Source organism: Besnoitia besnoiti, chromosome VII (assembly GCF_002563875.1).
Source record: "Besnoitia besnoiti strain Bb-Ger1 chromosome VII, whole genome shotgun sequence".
NCBI classification, from domain to species: domain Eukaryota; phylum Apicomplexa; class Conoidasida; order Eucoccidiorida; family Sarcocystidae; genus Besnoitia; species Besnoitia besnoiti.
Genome location: NC_042362.1, coordinates 1,553,092 through 1,568,402, shown reverse-complemented (window position 1 = coordinate 1,568,402; position 15,311 = coordinate 1,553,092). Strand labels below are relative to the sequence as shown.

Below are 15,311 nucleotides of genomic sequence, written 5' to 3'. Positions count from 1 at the left end.
ACTACTACAACAAAATTTCGTAAAATTCTTTTTCATGACTATTGAGAAAAGTAGAGTTAATGCTTATTCGATGCCTGCGAGCCTCTGCGGCAGAACAGTCAGCAATAGTTGCCGCCCTTCCTTGACCTCTCTATTCTCCTCTCCCCCTCATTCCTTTCGCATTCGCTTTCAGGCAGCTTTCCTCTCCTCTGCGATCTCTCCTCTGCCATTCGGTTTCATCTGTTTCGTCTCTACGTGTTTTTTTGTTGTATCCTCTCCTCTCTCTCCTCTCTGCGCCCGCTCGCCAGTCGTGGGCGTCTGTCTCCTTCTCTCCATACTCTTCTGCGTTACTTCCAGGGCAGCACGAATCTGAGATCTCTCTCTGTGAAGTGTTCAGCAACGGTGCGCTCGAGCTCGTCGCCTTTGCAGTAGAGATGCTTGTCGTAGTAGCTTTTCTTCATTTTGTAAAAACCCGGCAAATAGACCTTCTCCTCGACTGCCTCCAAGGGATTGTAGCGCGCGTACGCCTCCGCCGCTTGTCGCCTACGGTCCACGCATCACAACGTAACAGGAAAACAGCGCAGAAAGCACCGGATTGTTTGAAAACGCTCCCTCAACAAGTCATTTGCTTCCCATACGCAGTTTTCGAGGTCTCTCTCGACCCTAAGCCCTCGTTCTGCGCGCTGGGCGACCAGCGCCCCAGGGCACCCCTCGTTCTTAGCGCTTTTCCTCCGATTTTGCGCGTTTTTCTGGTTTGTTTCTCTTTTTGCATGCCCGTGTGACGCACCTGATTTCCGCGTATCGCTCTTCGATTTTTCGTTTGTTTTCAGCCGCGCGCCGCGCACCTTCGTCCGCCAGTCTCTGCACATTCCGCGCCGCAGCCGCGGCCTTCGGCGAGCCTGGCGGCGGCTGTGACGCCGCGGCGTCGACGTAGGCCTTCCAAGAGGCCTTCGTCCAGCCCGGAGGAAAGTACCCCTTCGAGCCGCGACACACCTGAAGCAAAGTCGCACGACGAAAACACGCCAAACAAACAGCGAACTCACACACATGCATGCAACTACATACACACTTCCATATATATATATATATATATATATATATGTATATGCTTTTATTCTATTATATATCTGTATTTTCGGGAGTGCGCTTGTCCGAAGTCGCCACGCAGAGTCTGCCGGCAGACTTGTTGGAGGCAGCGTGCGGGGCACTACGTACATATGTGTACATGAAGACGTTCATGTATCCTCGTACACATATATATATATATATATATATATATATGTAAAGTGCCTCTCTACACATGTGTACATATAACCACACACGTGGTGAGGTCCAACCCGAGAGAACCCCGGCCAGATATATAAATGCATAAATACTCGTGAACCTATGTAGATCTATAGAATACATCTAGGTGCATAGGCGTGTTCATATCTGCGTATTTTTGAAGGCAGCGAAGGCTGGATGGAGAGGCGTCGACCGACCCATTCAGGCCTGACGGACGGAGGGACCTCGAAGTCGAAGGGCGTAGGGCCGGTGAGCAGCCCTTTGCGATCCAGGTAGTGGAGGAAAAACCCGCCGAGGCGCGGGCAGTCGAAGCAGAACTGATGGGTGCATTGCCACAGCGCGAGCTGCGTAGCCAGCGTCTTGATGTCTGGGCGCAGAACCGACTCCCCCAGCACGTGGACGACTCCGTTGAACACCGGAATGTCCTACTCGAGACACGCATCGCAAACAGAGAATTCGACACTTGTGCCAGACACCCACGCATGCACATACAAGTACAAATATATAAGCACATGCGTACATACGCATGTATGTAAATGTGTATGTACATATGTGTACGTACATATACATTTACATACATACTGGGGTGTATAGAGCGTATACGTAGATGTGTTGGGATGCCCAGTTGCGACGTGAAGAGGCAGGAGCAGGCGGTGCAACGCAGAGAGGGCCGCTGGAGCGAAGAGAGACGGGAAAAAAGCGCAGCTTTAGCCGGAAAACGCAAAGCGGAAACGCGACGCAGGCAGCGCAGCGCGGAGGAAGAAAAACCCGCTCCCTGTGCGTTTGGCAGTCCCCCGGAACCGCAAGAAACGTCTTACCCACTCAATGACTTCTCGTCCTTCGATGAACGTGTAATAGTCTTCTGGCTCGACCCAAGTCCCCTCCTTCGGGATGTCCTTTGCTTCTGCATGAGAGGCGACGCTGGCGTGGTCTTGTAAGTCTTTTTCCTCTTTCTTCGCAGTCTCGGGCTTCGTCTTCTCGGCGGTGTCTCTCTTTTTCTCCTCTTTCTCTTCGGCGTCGCCGCCTCTGTCTTTCGTATCTTTCGCCTCGCTCCGCTTCTTCTCGCCTTCTTTGTCGCGATCGCCGTCAGACGTTGTGTCATCGCTCCGCTTGGCAGTTGCTTTTTGCTCTTTCTCTTCGCTCTCCGTCTCACGCCCGGCTTTCTTCTTCTCTTTCTCTCCTGCCTCCGCGTCCCCCTCAGTTTTTGCTTGAGCGTCTTTTGCCTCGTTTCCCTTCTGCATCGCTTCTTTTCGTGCCTCCTCGTTCCTCTCACGAGGCGTTATCCTCTCTTCTTCTTCGGTGTCGGGTTTTCTCTCGGCTGCCTTGTCTTCGCCCTGCTTGGAGCTTTCCTCTTCGACGGGCGACTTGGCATTCTCGCGTTTCTTCGCAGTTGCCTCCTCTTTTGTCTCAGTCTTCTCTGCCTGCACGTCTCCGCGTTCCTTTTCGTTTTCTGTTTCCGCCTTCTCGGCCTCCGCCTTATCTTCTCTCTCAGGCTGCCCTTGTTTTTTCTCTTCTTTCTTCTCTCCCCGCGATCTCTCTTCTTCGGTGAGTCTCGCACTTTCCGTCCTCTCTTCCTTCGCGTCGGCACTTGGCCTCGCTTTTTCCGGTTCGGCGCCCTCCTCTGTTTTCTTCTCCCTGTCTTCTTCCTCGCCTGAGTCTCTGTTTTCTTCTTCATTTTCCCTCTCGCTCGACTCTTGGGACGTCGCCCCTCCATACTGCGCCTCTGCTGTCCCTCTCGCTCCATGGAGCGCCGTTTTCGCGTCGCTCTTTGCCTCTGCTTCTGCTTTCTCTTCTTTGGGCTTCTTCTCTGGAAACGGCGACTCGCGCTGAGTCGGCAAGACGCCATCCCGCTTCCCCGCCTCCGCGGCAGACGCACAGAGGCCGCGTTCTTCATCTCTGCGACTGCAAGTCGCTCCTGCGGACGTCGCAGCAGACGCGGAAGAAGAAGGAGAAGCGGCGAACGACGACGCGCCCGAAGAAGCTGCAGAGGGCGGCCGCGTCGTGGTGAACGCCGCGAGAGGCGACGACGCAGGCGCGGAAGCCTGAGAGGCTGATGGCGGCAAAAATCCTGTTCGCTTCTCTCGCGAGGGGTTTTCAGAGGTGGCTGCCTCCGCCGGGATCTTCCCCCTGCGTGTCAAAGGCTCATTGTCGCCTCCCTCGGTCGCGGCAGAGTTCGCTTCCGCGTCTACATCGACTGCGTTACCTTCCTCTTCCTCGCCCTGGAGGTCTCCTTTCGGCTCTATCCGCGGGCGCGCTGAGGCGTGTGAGTTCCCGCTTCGCTCTCTCTCTTGTCGTGTGCGACCAGTTGTTCTCCCTGGACGCTTCCGCATGCCCTCCTGCGCGTCTGTTGCCACCGCGTCGCCTGCGTTCGAGTCCTCCACGAAGTTCGCAGCTGCTGCCCACGAATCCGCCTCTGGCGAGTTCGCGGTTGGCGGGTCGGCTACTGCGCCACGGCTGGCACCATCGCCTTCGCGCCTCGGCTTCGCGTTGCCTGCTGCCTCCGCGCCTGCCTTCGAATCGCTTTCCTGCGCGTTGCGCGTGTCTCCGCCGGCGGGGAGGAGGCCGCGTCGTGAGCCGCCGGAGTCTTCTGCGCCGGTCGCCGCGGACGCGGAGGGCGCAGGAGACAGAGAAGCGGGGGAGAGAAGAGACGAAACGAATGCGACAGGAGACGCGTTCTCTCTGCGAGGTCCTGGGTCCGACGACGAGGGAGCGAGCGCGTGAGTCGAAAAAGAAAGTTGAGAAAACAAAGAAGAAGGAGAGGCAAGAGACGAGGACGACGAGCCGGATGGAGCGAGAGACGAGGAGACGGGTAGGAATCCTCGCCGACCGAGTTTCGCCCTGTCGCTCGCACCTGCCTCTGTCCTCCCTGAACGGGCTCCTCCTTCATCTGGCGCTTGTTCTGATTCTCCATTAGCGTGCTTTTTCTCGCTTGCGTCGCCTTCTGATATGTTTGCCGTGTCGATCACGCCACTGCTCAGCTTCCTGCCGCCACCTGCGAACGGCCAGCGTGGCTGTGCGCCAACTCGGGAGCTTGCTGAGGAGGGTGTGTCGCTGCGTTCTTTTCTCTCCCCACCCAGCGCGCTGCCAGTTCCGCGATCGCCGGCGGCACCCTCTGGCGCGTCTTCGAGCTCTCCCTGTTCGTCGCGCCTTCCTTCAAAGAGCCTCAGGAGCGGCTGCGCTGCGAGGCGCCGCGCGGTCGCGAGGGTTGTGTGCCAGGAGTCAGCGAGGAAGTCGGTAAGCGAACGCGAAGGCGCGGGCGAAGAAGTCGAGGAAGGCGAAGACGCCGCAGATCCTGTGGAAGCCGAGGCCAAAGAGGCAGTGGAAGAAGAGAGCGGAGAAGAGAAAGTTGAGGAAGATGAATCCGACGTCGATGAGGAGGAGCTCAGTGAAGATGAGGACGTTGAAGAGGCTGAAGGAGAGGAAGTCGACGCCGAGGAAGTCGAAGCCGAGGAAGGCGATGACAAGGAAGTTGAAGACGAGGAAAAAGCGGAAAAAGCAGAGGATCGGGGTGCCCTGGTCGATCGTTGCGTGGTGCGGCGTGTCGAAGTTGTAGTAGAAGCGCGATTGTTCTTGTCTTCCCTCTCCTCCTCCCGGTCGCTCTCTTTCTTTTCGCCCTCTTTCTTTTCGCTCTCTTTCTTCTCGCTCCCTTTCTTCTCGCTCCCTTTCTTCTCACTCTCTTTTTTTTCGCTATCTTCCTTTCTGTTATCTTCCTTTGTGTTGCCTTCCTCTTCCTCGTCTTTCTCTGCCTTCTTGGCGTTGGCTTCCGTTTTTCGTGCGTCCTCCGGCGCGGTCTCGGCCTCGCTATCTCCTTCCCTGCGCCTCGAGTCCGGCGCGTCTCCTCTCTCTCGGCGTCGCGCGTGCGCCGCGGCGGCCTTTTTCTCGCCCGCTCCCTGCGAGCCTGCGTCGCCTCCGCCATGCAGCGCTTCCTGTATCTTCTCCTCTGCAGCTCGGGCGACGCGGAGCGCGTCGAGGGCAGCCGCGCGCTCGAGGTCGTCCGGCGTCTTCGGCACGTCAGCAGGAGGAGGGGACGAGGCCGCGCGGAGCCTCACGGGGCGGATGCGGTCGCCGCGGCCGTTCACGTGGGCGACGGCGAGGTTAGGACCGTCTCCGAGGGTCGGCAGCCAGTCGGCGCGCTGAATCATCGTCTTGTTCCAGATTCCGGGGACGGCGAACCAGGAGATGATCTCCTGGACGTAGACGCGGTTCGAAGGCAGCGCAAGACTCCGAAAGACGCAGTAAGGCACGATCTCCCCGTTGGGGAACACCCAGCCCGAGTCTGGCACCAGGAAGAGCGTCACGGGGCCTGCGAGCTTCAGCTGCGCAGCCACAGACGCACACGCAGACGCAGCAAACCGCAGAGAGTTAGCTCCTGGGACAGAAGTGCAGTCGAAGGCAGAGAGTCTCCGCGGCTTGGCGAAGCAGCACACAGACCTGCTGACGAAGCGGCGCACACGGATAAAACGCATGTACTCTCCAGAGACGTCTCCTGAACTCACGTCAGACGCCGAGTCTCGCGCGCGACTGTGGCGCAGGTTTAACGGCGACGCGCGCTTCGCGAAGTCGACTCCCGCGAGAGCTGAGGGTGACCTTATCCAGCATAGTCAAACCCTAGAGCCTAAGTCCGAACGAGCCTGCAAGCTCCATCGCCTTGTTGATTCGCTGCACCGCCTCCGGCGGCAGAGACTCGCCGGGGCGTCGGGGCCCCCCATCGCAGATATCCCGCCAGACATAAATCTACAGATGCCTGGGTCTGAAGGCTCATTTCTACCTCTGTTTCCGCGCCCTCACCCCGCTGCCCTATGCGCAGAGCGCGCGGCGAGACGGGCGCGTGAGACGCAGGTTGTGTACTGCAATTTTCGTGTCTGCGCGCACCTCTTCGACGAGCTCGGGCGGCGTGGCAGCCAGGAAGTAGTTGCTCTTAGAGAACCGGTCTCGGGTGCGGATGAAGTCCACGATGTTGGGCCCCGGGCTCCACCGGGGCGCGAGGAACTTGTTGATTTTGTAGATGAATCCCCGCTTCGTCTTCACGATCCCGACCACGCGCGCGATTCGCCCGTGCGCCATGACGCGCATGTCTTCAAAGGCTGATTCGCGCGGGGCCTCCGCCGGCGATGCAACCGCGGTGCGGTTCGACTCGGCCGGCGGGGCGGCCGAGGGCGGCTGGACGTGTGCGGAGAAGACCGCTGTGGACTGTGGGAGGCGCTGCGCAGGGTGAGAGAAGTGCGTGTGCGGCTCTGAAAGCGCCTGCCACCCCTCTAGGCTCCAGGGGTCTCCGAAGCTGTCTCCAAGGCTGTCTCTGCCGGGGCTGTGCAACATCCCAACACGGGGCGCGGGCGCATGGAGAGACTCGAAGGGAGAGTGGAGCGACGCCGAGGGCGCCGAGTACGCGGAGGTGAAGGTCGAGGAGGAGTCGACAGCTGTCGGCGAAAGCGACGAACGCGCGGGACGAGGCGAGAGGAGAGACAGAGGGGCAGCGGCGCCTGGGAGGAAGAAAGAAGCTGCCGAGGATCGAGGCGCATGCGCGTCAGGGGGTTGAGGAGACGACGGCCAAAAGGTTGGCTCCGCGGCTTCGTAGCCCAGATGTGTGGCGTCACCAAACCCCCGCGCCGGCGCATACTCCAAGTCGCTAGACGGCGGAAAAAGGGAGGCAGGCGCGGAAGAGGAGAACGGCGAATCGAAGGAAGGAGCGTCCGCAGGAACGGCGAAGGCGGCAGAAGAGAGAGCCGAGTCGGGCGACGAATACTGCGAATGCGACGCGAGGGAGGGGCTTGCAGCCGCGAGCGTACACGAGGAGTCGCCACAATCCCACTCTGCGAGTCGCCGCGACGAGGCACCAGAGGCGGCTGCGTCGCGGCGGCCCCGTGCGCGGCCTCTATTGAAGGCGCCATCCGAGGCGGAGTTCGTCTCTCTCCCTCTCCCTCCCTCGTTCCCCCCCGAGCCTGGACCCGACGAGACCGAAGCCTCCGGGCGGGACGCGGAAGCGGAGGGGGATCGCTTCTTGTCGGCGTCCTCCTCTTCAGCCGACGCAGAGGCCGCCGCGGAGTGTCTCTCGCGCTCTCTTCCTCTCGATGAGGAGGACGGCGACCGCGCGCCCGCCCTGTCGTCGCCGCTCCCGCCGTCTTTCCCGTCGAGCTTGCCGCCTTCACCCTCGTCGCCCGCAGCGCCCTCCGGCGGCTCCGACCTCCGCCGAGCCGCAGCAGACGCAGACGAACCCGGCGGCGGAGAAGAAGAGGAAGAAGTGGAATTCCGCGAGGAGGAAGACGTGCGCGACGTGGTCGAGGTGACGGCGGTGCTTGTAGCCGTTGTCGAGGGCTTGGGGAGGCGATAGAGAGTCAAGAGTTGTTTGTTTTTCGCCTCGAAGGTCTGCGGGACTTCGGAGATCCGACTGGGATCGATAATCCGGGGAGCCACTACGTGCATGAACACCATCGTCTCCTCGGTCTTCTCCGGATTCGGGATCGCGCTCTTCTGAAACCCCAGACAAGAAGAGACGGAATGTGTCGCTGCATGTGGCTTCCACCAGCGGGCAGTCAAGGCGCGTCGCGCGCCTCGAGTCAGTGTGTGTTTGTGGGCGGCCGCAAGCATATGCGCGCAGGCGGGGTGAGTGCCTCGCAACGCCGCAGGCAAGGCGCCCGCAGATGTCGCACGAACGCCGAAAACAGCAGCGAACACCCCGCAAGCAAACAGACTCGGATGGACGCCTCTAGAGTTCACCCAGTGCTGAAACACGCAGAAAACAGGCAAGGGCTCGCCGCGGATCCGCACGAGTCGCTAGGCAGCGAGAAGTGTTCGCAGCGCGTCTCAGCCCAGTCGGAGTCTGCCGCCTTCTTACCAGCCTGCGGAGCTTGTCGAAATCGATGTAGGGATTGCCCATCGCTGAGTCCACGGGCGCGAAGATAGTCATGGCGACGTGTTTCAGCAGCGTGTCTCCCTGGAGCAGCGGATTCTCTTTTATCATCGTCGCGAGAACCATGAGATCTTCTTCGTCCTCGATCGCCTCAATAGCGAACTTTGGCGAGACCTTGATGCCGTCGGGAGTGTATGCGGCGCCCGGCCTCGGCTCGTCTTTCTTTCCCGCAGAGCCCGGCGTCCGCGACCTCGACGCCGACGTTGAAGCTCTCTTGCCGCGGTCTGCGGACGAAGAGCGCGCGTCTTTCTTCTGAGAATCGTCTGCGCCGCCCCGCGCCTCGTCTCCCGTTGTGGAGACCGAGTCGTCTTCTGCCGACTTGGCTGCGTCGCGGGCGTGTGCGGTTTTCTTCTTCTCGGCTTCGCGCGGTATCTCGTCATCTTTAGGCTTGTTCTTTGCCACGCTGCCGTCTCGCGCTTCGTTCGCCTCTGAGTCTTCTTCTGAAACGCCTTCGTCCTCCGCCGTCTTGCCGTCTCCTCGATTCTTCTTACGCTTTTCGCTTATCGATGGCGTCTTCTCCTTCGTCTCGGTCTCCTCTTCGTCTTCCTCTTTCTCCTCGCTGCGCTCTCCATTTGCGTTTCTTTCCTCCTCGGCCGTCTTGCTGCCGTCGCTCTTATCCGGTTTATCCTTCTTCTCCATGCCCCCGTCGTCTTTCGCCTTCGTCGCCTCCTCGTCTTCGTCGCTGTTTTTCGTGCTCTCCTGTGGGTCGCCTGCTTTCAAGCTTGCTTCATCCTCTTTGTCTGCGGCGCTCTCGTCCTGCGCGTCTTTCTTCTCCTTTTCGGCGGACCCTTCATCTTTGGTTTTCTTGGTGTCTTGCTCGCCTTCTTTGGCTGCGCGCTCGCCCGCGCTTCCACTTTGATCCGGCTCGTCTTTCTTGCGGTCTTCTTCTGTTTTCTCGGCCGCGCCGTCCTCCTCTGTTTTGTGTTTTTCGCGGTCCCCGTTTTCCTCCTTATTCCGCGCCCCTTCGTCGTCGGCTTGCGTCTCTTCACCTTCCTTGCTGTCTTTTTTCGCTTGGTTTTCATCGCCTTCGCCCTCCGTGTGCTCGTCGTTCTCCGCACTCTCTCCCTCCTCTAAGTTGCTCTTCGCTGTCTCGTTCTCGCTTTCTGCTCGCTCGTCTTTCTTGCGCTTTGCCCCCTCTCTTTTCTCCTCCCTGGACTCTTCCTTGGTCTCCTTCATCCTTGCGTCCTCCTGCTTCTCCTCTCCCGCGCGTGGCTGGGCGGCGACGCCTCTCCCCCCCGCCCAGGTAATTGTTGTGGGGTTTTCCTTCTTCTCGTCGGTTCCAGGCAGCACGCCCGACCCTCTGTCTGCCTTTGTCTGCGTCGTCGTGTCCTCTGGTTTTCGCGACCCCGCTTCCGCAGTCAGACTTTCCCCCTCCTTCTCGGCGTCGCGCGCCTCCTCGTCAGCCGCCTCTGCCTGCCTCTTTCTCTCTCGCGGCGCCTCGTCGCTGCTACGCCTCGCTCCGCTCCTGTCCTTCTTCGCGTCGTCTCTCTTCTCCTCCTCTTCCTTCTTTTCCTTCTCCGTCTCACTCTGCCTGCCTTCCCTGCGGCGACCTTCGACTTCTTCCTCTGCTTTGCCCCCGGACCAGGGGATGAGAGGACTTTTGCCGTGACCGCGGGCTCGCAGCGGGAGCACGCCTTCTGGGGTTTCCGCTGTCGCTTCATGATCGGCTTCGCCTTGGATGTCCGCGCCTCTTCCTCCAGCGTCGCCATCCTCCCTCAGCTCCTCTTCGTCCTCTTCGGCGCCTCCTTTCAAGTGGTCTGCGTCGCCCCTCCCTGCCGAGTTTCTTTCTGCCGCTCCCCGTGCTTCAGGCTGGAGTTCCGCCTCTCCGCCGCCCGCCCGGATGACGGCTGTGCTTAGCTCCTCTCTCCGGGTGAGCGCCGACAGCACGCCGGGGCCCCCTCTCCCACTATCGGGAGTCTCGTCTCCCTCTCTGCGGCGAATCTCTTCTCGCGTGTTGGTCTCTGCCTCACTTGGAGCGCCCTCAGGTTGTGGCTCAGCTCCACTCGCTGAAGAGACGTTTCCGCTGTCTTCTGCTTCGTAGGGCGAGAGTTCGGCTGCGTCGCGTCGTGCGCCCTCTCTGCCGCTGTCCGCTGCCGTTTTCCGCGCGTCGCGCAGACTGCCACCTCCGTCGCTCTCTCTCTTCTGCTTTTCGTCTTGTGGGCGGTCGCTCGGGTTCAGCGGCAGGAAGGCGAGCCTTTCCCCGTGGTGGTCATACGCTGCATTTTCTCCAGAGTCGCTTCGCCTCTCTGCCGGTTGGGCGCTGCTCTCAAGGAGCGGCCTCGGCTTCTCTTCCTCTCTCCCTCCGTCTCCGCGGCCCTGCTTCTCTGCTGCTTCAGCGGAAAAAAGCGTGTCGGTCTCTTCGCGAGTCGGGCGCGTCTGCGTCTCTCCCTGGCGTGCGTCCTCACCTCGCGTGAGTTTTTGCGTCGCGTCGCGCCCTTCGCGGCCGCTTGCCCGAACGACTTCAGCTTTCTTGGGTCTGCGCACGGACTTGAGTTCCTGTGGCGGCAGAAGTCCAGTTGGCTCCAGTACCGCGTCCTCCCGGCGCTCCCGGGGCCCCGCCAGCCGCAACGCCGCTTCGCTGGATTCTTGTAGGGCATCCGCACCAGGTGCGGCGTGAGCTTCACTTCTGTCTGCGTCGGTGCGTTTTCGTGGCGCGCCTCCTCCGCGTTTCCGCTCGTCGTCAACCCTGAACGGCAGGCGTCGCGGGGTCGGTGGCCTTCCCTCGCTCTCCGTCGTCGCGCCCTCGGGCTTGGCGCGCACCGCCTCACGGTCGGGACCTTGCGCCTGTCTCTCGCCTTGGAGGGGATCCTCGAAGTTGCCCAACGCAACCAGCGTAGACCCGAGCGCCTCGCCAGCACCACCCCACACGGGCGAGAGAAGAGAAGATACAGGCGCCGCCCAGACCTCCGGCGAGAAGCTCGCAGAGTCCGACGCAGAGAGCGAAGCAGCTGAGGAGGCCGGGAAGGGCGAATACGAGAGCGAAGGATGGACGGAAGAGGCAAGTAAAGCGGGTGAAGGCAGAAAGGAATCAAGAGAAAAAAAGGGCGGAAGCACAGGTGAAACGAGAGGCGGTGTCTCGAGCGCGGCCGGCGCATGCGGAGGAAACGGTGGGGAAGATGGACGAGACGAAAACGAGGGAGAATAAACGATCGAAGGAGAAGGCGCTGCGAGAGAGGACGAAGGAGCGACCGGAGTGGAAGGAGCCGAAGGCGCAGACAAGGAGGGAGAAGATACCGAAGAAAGTAAGGAGGGAAGGGACAACGAAGTCGAAGGATCAGAAGAAGACTCGGCCGACTCCAGAGAAAAAAAAGAAGGGGGAGACAGCGACGAAGCATTCAAACCACTTGACTCGGCAGAAGAGAGAGAAGACAATGAGGCATGCGCAGCGTCTCGCTGTCGTTCCCACGAGGCCCTTCTCCATTCGTCTGCGCGAATTTCTTCATCGATTCGCCTTCTTTCCTCATCTATTCGTCTCATCTCTTCTTCCGTCTTTCTTCTCTCCGCGTCCCCGCGACCGCTGTCAGCCGACTGTGCCTCCCCCTCTCGCGGGCGCCCTCTTCCCTCTTTCTTCTTCCGCTTTCCATCTGCTTCCTCCCCGGTCGCCCTCGCTGCCGGCCGCTCGTCTGTGTGCCAGCCAGGCCCTTCGTGTCCCTCTTGATGTGCCGCGAGAGGCGCGCTCGAGTCAGAAAAAGCATCAACGGCAGGCGAGGAAGAAGCGAGAGAAGGGAAGAAGAAACTCGCAGGCGCAGTGAGGATTTCTGGAGCTGCATCGGGCGCCGAAGCGCGTGCAGACTCGCCCTTTCTTCGTCGGCGCGCAGGGGGTTCCTCGTCCGCGGACGCCCCGAGCGCTCCTGTTGAAACCGCGTTTTCTTGTTCGCCTCTCCCTTTTCTCGTTGAATTCATTTGTGCCCTCGCAAGGATTCGGCTCGCTCTTCCCTCTCTCGCCTCGTCGTCCCCCTCTGTGGTGTGAGGCCTGCCGGGGCTCTCCTCGTCGGTCGACGCCTTCGTTCCTCTCCCTTCCCCGCGCTTCGCGGGCGCCGCCCGGCCTTCTGCCTCCTCATCGCCACCCTTCTCTGCGCCGGCCTCCTCATCACTTTCTCCGACGAGTCGCCGAGCGCCGAGGCTGTGTTCATTCCTTTCCGACCTGTCCTCCTTGCCACCGTGGTCGGCTGTAACGCTCCCGTCAGCGCTAGAGTCTTCTGCCTCATAAATGTCTTCTTTCCCCCTCTCGTCCCCTCGTGTGGTGCTTTCCCGCTTGTCGCTTCCGTTCTGTGGAGGCGCGGCTGCGCCTCTGTGTGGATTTCTGGGCTCTTTTGCATCCACGCGAGCCCGCTCTGGTTCCCTCTCTTCAGCCGCTGTTGCGTCGCCTTCACGCGGGAAATCCCCAAAGTGCGGATGCTGGAGGACTCCGCTGCGTTCGACGAAGGAGAAGACAGCAGAAGGCGCCGCGACGCCCCCGACTTCGGTCTCCTGCGTCGAGACTACAAGAAGAGGAAACAACAGCGAGATCAACACGAAGGCAAGAAGGAACAAAGAAGACGCACGAACTGGGAAGAAGGTGATCATCGGCCTCCCTCGCAGTTTCCTGACTCGGCGTGTCGTTTTCGAAGAGAGAGCGAGCGGGTCAGAAAACCGGAACCCTAAAAGATCTGAGACGTGGCACTGAGAGCGAGGCCGACGAAAAGACAAAGATGAAAAAGAGGAAAAAGGAGCGGAAGACGGAGATGAAGAAGAAGCATGAGATGAAGGCGACGCAGACGAGGCCGAAGAGGGTGGAGACGAACGCGGAGCACCGCCCCTAGAGGACCGCGGACGCGGCGGAAGAGACAGTCGAAAATCCATGTTTTTCTTCTTTGGAGGCGCAGGGGAGCAGAGACAGAGAGGGAGCCCAGGAAGGCAAACGAAAAACCACAAACGTCCGCCGCAGCCAGCAATCCCAGCTTATCACGAGATGAACCGGGGCGAAAGAGGAGAAAAGCGAGACAGAGGCGCAGAAAACAAACGAGAAGATGAGGTAAGAATAAGAGACTGAAACGGATGCGGAGGCTGTATACTAGGAGTGGACTACTGCTTTAGATCTTGAGGCTCTTTGTTTACCTGATCCAAGTTCTCTTGTGCTGGCGCGGACTACCGCCGCAGGGCTTCGGTGCCTGTAGCATATATACGAAATCGAGGAGCTTAATTAGACTGCGAGGGAAGCTGCCCGCCTTTCCAGGCAACGCGTGTCCAAAAGCTGCTGAAGCAGCGGCCCTTATCGCGTCCTCAAAAGATCAGGCGAACAAACACATGCGTTCGTGAGAGGCGCGTCGGCAGGCAGAGAGAAAACCGAGACGGCGCCTCTGAGCAACGTCCGCAGCCGCCGCGCTTCAAGTCCACTCCTGGCTTCCGATGATGCGAACAAAGCCCTCAACTCACGATTGGCAGGTTTTTCAAATCAAGGTTAACACAGTTATCTCGAATAGGCGCGTAGGAGCCAAGGGCAGATGATAGACGCATCCCTGAAGAGGGAGAGAGCGGAACTGAGAAACGAAGGAGAAGAGGGAATGCGTTCCACAGTCGCTGTCGCCGTTGCGGTCTGCCTCTCTCTCGCGGCGCCGTGTGCCGCATAGACTTCCGTGGTGACGGAAGTCTCAAGAAAAGTCCGCCGCTGAACTCTGAAGACGCCGGAGGAACGCTGCGAAAGCAGATCGCCCCTTCTCTCGGCGATCAGGGACTTCGGAGGAGGAAGGAACTCGAAAAAAACTACCGAGGGACGAGGAGGCGAGAGAGTGACGGCACCGTAGAGGGCGCAATCGAATAAAGAAGCAGAAGACGCTAAAGTGCTGGTACCCTGTACGAGCGACAAGAAGAGAAGGGCTGGATGCAGCAAGCACCAACGAAGGCGATCTCGCACGGAGAGGAAGGGGAGGCGACGTGCGACCAAGAGGATAAAGGGCGTCCGAAGGCGGCAAATGGAAGCCAGACGTGTTCGTTCTTTTCAGTCCCCCGTCTCCTCTTTTTTAGAGAAGGTGTTGAGCTTTTCCAAGTGAACGGCGCTTCGCGGAAGGCACGTGTTGCTCACCCCAAAGCGAAGCCGCACGCTGGACGTTTTTCAGCTCACGACCTGCAGCCGCCTCGTCTGCCATCGTGTGCCTCTGCGGAGTGCATGTGCATTGAACAGTGTCGAGTGCACGCCCGTTGTACGTGTTTTGCTGTGCTGAGAAAGATAATCTCTCCCTCGCCTGCCCCTTCGTTGTGGCAGCGCGACAAACTTTCAACAATGAATCCCAAATATCAATCTATCTACATACATATACGTAGACATATCCCAGTTATCTCCGTATCAACATATATAAGTATATCCAGATAGACGGATACGTGGGATATAAATATACATATCTATCTACCTATATATATATATATATATATATGTTGACATATCCCCAATTTCCCATGAATCAACATACACATATGTAGATATAGAGAGACTTGGGATACACATATACATATGGACACATGCATGGGTCAGGGGAGATATGTTGAACCTAAACCCGAAATGCACAGAGGGATCGCAAAAGATGCAAATTACATTGGAGCTTGATACATATATCGACACCGTCCGGCCGTGAGGGTGCTCAGGCAGTTACAGGCCTTCCATGGGTTTAGCGTTAGGCGCAGCATGTGGGAGATACAGGAGCGCAGTATATGAACAGTCGGTCGGCGTCTCCCTGTCTTCGAAACTCTCATTCTTCGTAGATGCTCGTGCGGCCTGCAGAGGAAAGGGCGCTTCAGAGCGACAGCCTGCTTGGCTGCCGCGAGAGACGCGAGGCGCGGCGGTATAAGACACTCAAGCAATCGAAGACGAAAAAATCTGCACATGTGTATCGCGCCCGCTACTCCTCTACAGGGGAAACGGAGGCGAGTGGCAAGGGGCGAAAACCCTCTTTTGTCGCTTGCTGGAGGCTCGCGGCGACGTAGCGAGACAAGAGGGAAGACGAAAAGCAGTTATCTTCCTGTAATGAAATGGCGGCGCATGTGGTGATGTGTCGACACATCGGAGACGCGCACCAGCTCGCGTGAGTTCAGCATAGAAAGGGTCTCTCTAATTTATCGCGTGGTCGCCCAGAGCGACGACGCGCGCAAAAACGCAAAATGTCAATCG

General features: G+C 59.2%; 1 protein-coding gene across 1 annotated transcript; it reads right to left on the bottom strand.

The window, feature by feature from the left end:
* Nucleotides 1–326: 326 nt before the first annotated feature.
* BESB_078140 (uncharacterized protein) lies at nt 327–12,736 on the bottom strand (the record flags this gene model as incomplete). The annotated part of the gene is made up of 6 exons (XM_029366176.1): nt 327–522; nt 767–972; nt 1,461–1,688; nt 2,082–5,579; nt 6,136–7,983; nt 8,096–12,736. 6 exons carry the CDS (start codon nt 12,734–12,736, stop codon nt 327–329), a joined length of 10,617 nt encoding a protein of 3,538 aa, XP_029217607.1.
* Nucleotides 12,737–15,311: the final 2,575 nt, after the last annotated feature.